General features: G+C 43.7%; 1 protein-coding gene across 1 annotated transcript; it reads left to right on the forward strand.

Moving 5' to 3' along the window:
* The first annotated feature begins 1681 nt into the window (after positions 1-1681).
* Positions 1682-4691, forward strand: LOC129185907 (claudin-10-like). The gene is made up of 4 exons (XM_054783570.1): positions 1682-1901; positions 2014-2175; positions 2266-2347; positions 4562-4691. Exons 1-4 carry the CDS (start codon positions 1682-1684, stop codon positions 4689-4691), a joined length of 594 nt encoding a protein of 197 aa, XP_054639545.1.
* The last annotated feature ends 3600 nt before the right edge of the window (positions 4692-8291 follow it).

Consider the following 8291-nt stretch of genomic DNA (forward strand, 5'->3'; position numbering starts at 1 on the left):
CTCCACCATAAGAAAGACACTGGGCAAAAACGGCCTGCATGGCAGAGTTCCAAGACAAAAACCATTGCTGAACAAAAGAACATTAAGGCTCGTCTCAGTTTTGCCAGAAAACATCTTGATGATCCCCAAGACCTTTGGGACAAAAGTTGAACTTTTTGGAAGGTGTGTGTTCCATTACAGCTGGCGTAAAACTAACGCTGCATTTCAGAAAAACAACATCATACCAACAGTAAAATATGTTGGTGGTAGTGTGATGGTCTGGGGCTGTTTTTTTACCTGCTTCAGGACCTGGAAGACTTGCTGTAATAAATGGAACCATGAATTTTGCTGTCTACCAAAAAATCCTGAAGGAGAATGTCCGACCATCTGTTTGTGACCTCAAGATGAAACCAACTTGGGTTCTGCAGCAGGACAATGATCCAAAACATACCAGCAAGTCCACCTCTGAATGGCTGAAGAAAAACAAAATGAAGACTTTGGAGTGGCCTAGTCAAAGTCCTGACCTGAATCCTACTGAGATGCTGTGGCATGACCTTAAAAAGGTGCTTCATGCTGGAAAACCCTCCAATGTGGCTGAATTACAACAATTCTGCAAAGATGAGTGGGCCAAAATTCCTCCACAGCGCTTTAAGAGACTCATTGCAAGTTATCGCAATTGCTTGATTGCAGTTGTTGCTGTTCAGTGTGGCAATCACTTTTTCAACAGGGCCACGTAAGTGTGACAAACACGTAAAAAAAAAGGAAATCAGGACGGGGGCAAACACTTTTTCACACCGCTGTATATTTAATGTGAACTATTTGGAGGCCGCGGCACCCTAAACATTTGCCTAATAGGCCAGCTGCCTCTGTCCTCACATTTAAGACTATCCCTAACATGGCTCATCCGTGTGTGTCCAACCACATCACTCCATACTTCCACACATACATATTCAAACTCCCTCCACCCCACAGTATTCGCCGGTCATCTGTCCATCATGGGAAGCTGACCTCAGGAATATTTTCCCATACAGACTCAGCACGTATTGGTTCAGATTAGCATTGTTATTTAAAATAAGTTCATCTGATATCAGAGTTGACTTAAGGTGGTGAAGCTACATTTCCTGTGGTGATTCGCCAGCACATGCTACATGCAGTCAGCTATTGTACTTGTATAACTATCCATCCTTTTTCTATGCCACTTTGTTGTTGTGAGTCACAGGGAAGCTGGGCCCTTGAAAGAGTGATTTATATGAGCACATCTTTTGAGTGCCACTTGATGGCGCTACTATGCTGTAAACTGAGAACAGACTGCTGCTGTGATGAGAGATGTGCAACAGTGACTGACCTAAAAGCGAACGCTATCTGTCTTCCCCATCACGTGCTCCTTCTGTCCTAGAGACCCCCTCACATCCTGTCAGTTAATGACTTCCTTCTCCCTTGCAGACCCCATGCATGCTGTGTGGAGTGATGAGATGTGGGCAAGCCTGCTGCCTGCCGACGACATAAAACCACTTATTGTATCTCAGCCAACCTCAATAGAGGCTCAAGTCATTCCACATCGAGTGTCTGCCAACCCTGACGCACCCCATCCTGGATCAACCCACCCACAGCTGCTCAGTCACTTCAAGAGTGTCTCACCTGCAAGAAGCTTCAAAAAGTGTCCCATTCTGATCTGATCCATGCATCCAAAGCCTGTGGAGCAATGAGCACTATGGCAACAGAGATTGTTGCCTTTCTCTTGACTGTCTCTGGATGGATCCTTGTGTCATCCACCCTGCCGACTGACTACTGGAAGGTATCTTCAGTGGATGGGACAGTAATCACTACTGCTACCTTCTGGTCCAACCTGTGGAAAACATGCGTGACTGACTCCACAGGAGTGTCCAACTGCAAGGACTTTCCTTCCATGCTGGCTCTAGATGGTGAGTTCATATTCTGCCAGGACCTTTGAAGGGTAATCGATTACAGCTTGTAGAAGGTGATTTGGTGAAAAGCATGAGTCCAACACGTCCATCCTCTGCCCCTGGCTGCAAGCTTACATCCAGGTATGCCGGGGCCTGATGATAACATCAGTGTGCCTGGGATTCTTTGGCGTCATACTCGCCCTCCTAGGGATGAAGTGCACAAAAGTAGGAGGCTCGGAGACCACCAAGGCTCGTCTGGCAGTCCTTGCAGGCTTTCACTTCATCCTCAGTGGTAAAGGTTTTTGAGAAAAAAAAATCCAAATTCGCTTCTCTCATGCTGTGAGGTATAATTGTTGAAGGGATTTCCTCTTTCCCCTCACAGGCCTGTGCTGCATGACTGCCTGCTCCATATATGCTCACAGGATCACTACAGACTTCTTTGACCCTCTCTTTGTTGCCCAGAAGTAGGTCATCACGACCACCACAAGTAAATTGTCTTCAGCTCAATGATGACTTTTGACCGTCTCAATTTAATTTCACCCTGCCAGGTTTGAACTGGGAGCAGCACTTTTCATTGGCTGGTCAGGGTCCGTGCTTTGCATCTTAGGAGGTTTGATTTTCTGTCTCTCGCTGTCGGAGGGCTCCAGAATCAGGCAAGTAACAATAACCTGCAGTTCTCGGGAACAAATTAGTCTGTAAATCCTTCTTACACCCCTTTTCATCATATGAAAACGTATTTGTGTACACTTTTGGGTTTCTTCTTCCTGGACATAGGACAAAGGTTCCTGTCAGGATAGAGATTTGAATAAAAAATGTTTTCCATTGTCATTTTTTCATTACGATTGAAATTATTCATTTGATCTTATTGGACAATTTTGAGCAAATTCATTTTTGGTATGAAAGTGGTATGAAAAAGTGTTTTCTCCCTTCCTGATTTTTTTTTTTTGCATGTTTGTCCCACTTCAATGTTTCAGATCGTCAAACAAATTTAAATATTAGTCAATGACAACACAACGGAACACAAAATGCAGATTTTAAATGTAACTTTTTACTATTAAGGGAGAAAAAAATGGCCCTGTGTGAAAAAGTGATTGCCCCCTAAACCTAATAACTGGTTGGGCCACCCTTAGCAGCAACAACTGCAATCAAGCGTTTGTGATAACTTGCAATGAATCTCTTACAGCGCTGTGGAGGAATTTTGGCCCACTCATCTTTGCAGAATTGTTGTAATTTAGCCACATTGGAGGGTTTTCCAGCATGAAGGGCATTTTTAAGGCCATGCCACAGCATCTCAATAGGATTCAGGTCAGGACTTTGACTAGACCACTCCAAAGTCTTCATTTTGGTGTGTTTTGGATCATTGTCCTGCTGCAGAACCCAAGTTGGTTTCAGCTTGAGGTCACGAACAGATGGTCGGACATTCTCCTTCAGGATTTTTTGGTAGACAGCAGAATTCATGGTTTCATTTATCACAGCAAGTCTTCCAGGTCCTGAAGCAGCAAAACAGCCCCAGACCATCACACTACCACCACCATATTTTACTGTTGGTATGATGTTTTTTTTCTGTGGCGCGTTGCTTTTACGCCAGATGTAATGGGACACACACCCTCCACAAAGTTCAACTTTTGTCTCTTCAGACCACAGAGTATTTTCCCAAAGGTCTTGGGGATCATCAAGATGTTTTCTGGCAAAATTGAGATGAGCTTGAATGTTCTTTTAATAGAGCAGTGGTTTTCGTATTGGAACTCTGCCATGCATGCCGTTTTTGCCCAGTGTCTTTCTTACGGTGGTGTCATGAACACTGACCTTAACTGAGGTAAGTGAGACCTGCGGTTCTTTGGATGTTGTTGTGGGGTCTTTTGTGACCACTTGGATGAGTCGTCGCTGCGCTCTTGGGGTAATTTTGGTTGAAATTGATGAACCTTGATGAACCTTGATGAACAGTGATGAACAGTGATGAACCTTCCCACTGCTGGGAAGGTTCATCACTGTTACATGTTTTTACCATTTGTGGACAATAGCGCTCACTGTGATTCGCTGGAGTCCCAAAGCTTTAGAAATGGCTTTATAACCTTTTCCACTTGAAATCCGGTGTGAACCACAGTTAACACATGTTTTAACGGGGGGCAACCACTTTTTCACACAGGTTTTGGAGGTTTGGACTTTTTTCTCCCTTAATTAAGTTTCATTTAAAAACTGCAAAATATTAGATTAATATTTACATATTAATCTTTGATGATCTGAAACATTTACGTGTGACAAACATGCAAAAAAAATATACATATATATATATATACATATATATGTATAAATAAAGACATGTTGCCTTTTTGCTCTATTTTATTTGTACAACATGCCGCAGGCTAATAAAAAAACATCTGATCATCCCTGCTGTACACCATACACATGGAAGACAGCATAAGTGTTAGGACACTTGTGTTACCTATCATACACAGTAAAATGAAAGCATATACAATGGCATACTTTCGCACAGAGGATGATAGGAGACCTATCATATACATATATCATATACCGATATCTACCTATTTTATCTATCTTTCTTAAAAAACACACGAGCCAATCTTCTCTTTGTTGGTGGCTCCAGTTTAATATCAGCACATTCTCATTAGGTGGGTAAACGAAGAGGATGACTCATGATGACTTGTTGCTTTTTACAGAGGCCATCGCTCATCAATCGGCGCTGCAGCGTTTTCACACACGCGCGGTGAGAACAGCAAGGCAGCCGGCAGCCTCCAAAAAGAGCCGCAGCAGCCATGCAGGAAGTTTGGAAGGAACGCCTACGTGTGAAATCATCTTGATTTTAAAATGAATCACAATAGTTCGCCAATATGACGTTTTCATCATGCTTGTGGCTGAACCCCGAGAAGAAAAATGTTGTAAATATGAATCTGTAGTTTTGGAGGTTTTTTTTGGCTAGAAAAATGTATTTGCCACAAATCAGTATTTAAACTCTGGTCATTTTTAATGATTACAAGGCGCTAATTAAAAGTGGGATATGTTTGACTGACTTTGAAAATAAATACAAATTTAGCACAGTTTTTATTTAAAGATGATTTCTGTGTCTCGTCAGCAGGGAGGGCCACCGCTGGCTAAATTGGGGCCCCAAGGAGCTGTGGTCACCACCTCTCTAGTACTGACCCATTAAAAGCTATTTTTATACTACTTGACTTGAACCTGAATTTAGTGAGATGCATGTTTTGCAGTCATGTGACTACATGGCAAACAAAATGTTCAATAAGTTGATTTTAGTGCAAAAAATTAGACAGATATCTCATTCTGCTGTGTGCTGTCAATTACTGTGACACCACGTGCGGTGGCAGCAATGCACCCCCTTATGCAAAACCGGGCGCCCCGTGGATCGTGGGACCCTACGCACAGCGTATGTTCTGCGTGTAGGGAGGGGCAGCCCTGCTCATCAGTCTACTGTGGCTGGAGTGGGTGCTTTTGTTTTGAAAGTGTCTCCTGTTCATACTTTCAAAGCGGAAAGCTGGGCCACATGAGGGGGCTTTCATGTTGCCTCCATCTAGAATGATCTGACCTCCATGGGTCACTGGGTCACATTTGAAGCCAGAGAGAAAGCTGGAGGCTTGACAGGAGGTTTCCCCTCCAATCATCCATCCATCTCCACCTCTGAATTATCATCAGTAGGAACTTCAGTCAGTGCCCTACACGTTCCATTGCGCCGCATCGGTAAACAAGTGTCAGGTGTCCAGCGCTTTGCAGAATGGTGGTATTGTTTCCTAAATTCACCATGCGCACACCTATGGACAATTTACAGTCACTTCTTAGTTTTTAGGTATTCTGTTTATTCCTTTCGAGTGCTTGCCTGGTAATGTAAAACGAAAGGATAAGGAGCGACAAGTGAAGCGATTTCAACTGTAAGAGTAAACTTGCAGTCACTGGACACGCTGTTAATTGTGAACGTGATCGATTCATCTGAAGGTAGCTACATACAGTCCTATATGTACTTGAATAAAACATTAATAGTGTGCTTATGTAGATTCTGTACAGATACTCCTGTTTCCTCCATTTATCCGTCCACACATTTTCTACACTGCTTGTCCTCATTAGAGTCATGGGTCAGCTGGAGCCTATCCCTGCTGATTTGGGGCACGAGGCGGGGTACACCCTGGACTGGTCGGCAGTTAATCACAATTACATTTTTTGCAAACAAACCGCCCCCTGCCCCAAAAAATGTACATATTTTTATGTGTTGGATACCAGCCCAAGGTTAGCTGGGATAGGCTCCATCTCATCCATGACCCTGAACAGGAAAAGCTGTCCAAAATAAATAAAAAAATAACATGAAATAAAAAATGCATGATTGAATTGCTGAATGGAACCCTTGGCTCCCCCTGCTGGCCATCAGAAAGCAAGTGTTGGGAGTAACGTGCAGCGTTAAAAATAATCTAATTGGGTCATAAAAATAATTTAATCGGGCGATGTAATTAATTCCCATGTCAAATGTTGTAGCGTAATGTTGTTTGTAGCGTCCTCGCTGTCACAGAGTCTGGCACTCTTTTGAAACTGTATTCTGACCGCAACGCATCAGTGCTCAGTTCCAACCTCTCTGCGTCCTCGCCACACCCAATACGTCCTCATTCTCTACCAATCACACACACACAAGATGTATTGACGGACAAAAATGGAACTCAAACTTGAACACAAAACACAAGCAGATCGTTCCATTAAACCAGGGGCGCCCAAACTTTTTCCACAAAGGGCCGCATACTGAAAATTAAAGTATGTGTGTGTGTGTGTGTGTGTGTGTGTGTGTGTGTTTGGGGCAAGGTATCACTTTGATAGTTTTATGTATATATTTTTATTTAATATTGTAAAAGGCTTTAGAAAACTTCCAAAAACTTCTCTTTAAATTTTGTATTTTTGCTCTATTTTTCCAATTTTTGTTTAGTTTTATTTCTACAAAGTGCCATAGGCCAATAAAAAACAAGCTTCAGGCCGCACTCCGGACACCCCTGCATCAAGCAGTGATATGGTAAGCTGCCAACAACGCATGACAAACAACTAACCAATTACAATTATGAAGGAGTAATTCCATTACTAATTACTTTTTTTTTTAAAGTAATTTAAAGTCCAGACTTCCCGGTCTCCGGCCACCTCTTCCAGTTCCACCGGGAGGACACGGAGGTGTTCCCAGGCCAGCTGTGAGACATAATCCCTGCAGCGTGTCCTAGGTCTGCCCCGTGGCCTTCACCTGGCTGGGCATGCCCGGCGGGTGTGCTCTACTCTGAGCCCCTCCCGGATGACTGAGCTCCTCCCGCTATCTCTTAGGATGAGTCCAGCCACCCTACGGCGGAAACTCATTTCAGCCGCTTGTATCCGCGATCTCATTCTTTCGGTCACAACCTTACATCCATCCATTGCCGCTTATCCTCATTAGGGTCGCGGGGGTACGCTGGTGCCTATCCCAGCTGACTTCGGGCGAGAGTCGGGGTACACCTCGGACTGGTCGCTAGCCAATCGGGCACATATAGGCAAACAGCCATTAACGCTCACATTCATACCTATGGACAATTTAAAAATAATTAACCTAACATGCATGTTTTTGGAATGTGGAAGGAAGTCGGAATACCCGGAGAAAACATGCAAGATTCATGGAGATTCAAACCCAGATCTTCCTGATCTCCTGACAGTGGGCCAACATGCTAACCACTCGGCCACCGTGTAGCCCACCTTATAAGGTCCTTTCTTTTAATTGCATCAATGAAGACCTGCCACCAGAGAGCAGCATTAGAACACAATGAAACCTGACAGAGGTGAGGAAACTTAACAAAAAAGCACGTAGATGGTCTCTTGAAATAAAGCCTTCAATAGATACGAACATGGAATGGACTTACTGACTGTCCTTGCATCTACTTCAGGTCACATTCCCAATATCTGACTGTGCTGCATTCAAGCTCATGAAAGTCACACTCACCAATTCACTGCTGATGACAGAACATTAATCAGTGCCTACGCTACCTCCGCTTAAGACATTGCATGACAGTGTGTTGGAACTATGAAAGCCCTGGCACGGTGAGGTCTTGGTGAAATAACTAATAGGCACCCTTATGCCTGGGGCGGAGTAGGGACTGATGCCACAAGCAGTCTTAACTTTATTGCATAGTGCATGGAACGCGCAAAGGTCATTGTGGCAGAAATGTGCTTGGTTGTTGGTGAAATTAGCAACAGCATGGGCTATCAACAGTAACGTGAATGGTAGGTTACAACTAAAAAAAATATTCAGAAGATGTTCACATAATCTCTTGTATCTGCTGTGCTGGCAGTCCAGTGTGTGCAACAAGTCTTCGGTAATTGGAGATGCATGCTTAGACGAGCACTCTCAGCCCAGATTCAAACTGACAACCCTCTGTTGTGACCATGGGA

This window comes from Dunckerocampus dactyliophorus, chromosome 1 (genome assembly GCF_027744805.1).
Source record: "Dunckerocampus dactyliophorus isolate RoL2022-P2 chromosome 1, RoL_Ddac_1.1, whole genome shotgun sequence".
NCBI lineage: Eukaryota > Metazoa > Chordata > Actinopteri > Syngnathiformes > Syngnathidae > Dunckerocampus > Dunckerocampus dactyliophorus.

Bases quoted from the DNA above. Each gene is read 5' to 3' on its own strand.
- LOC129185907 (XM_054783570.1), top strand. From the start codon at position 1,682: ATGAGCACTATGGCAACAGAGATTGTTGCCTTTCTCTTGACTGTCTCT. The intron at 1,902-2,013 runs GTGAGTTCATAT...CCTGGCTGCAAG, and splicing joins TTCCATGCTGGCTCTAGATG to CTTACATCCAGGTATGCCGG. The intron at 2,348-4,561 runs GTAGGTCATCAC...TGCTTTTTACAG, and splicing joins CCTCTCTTTGTTGCCCAGAA to AGGCCATCGCTCATCAATCG.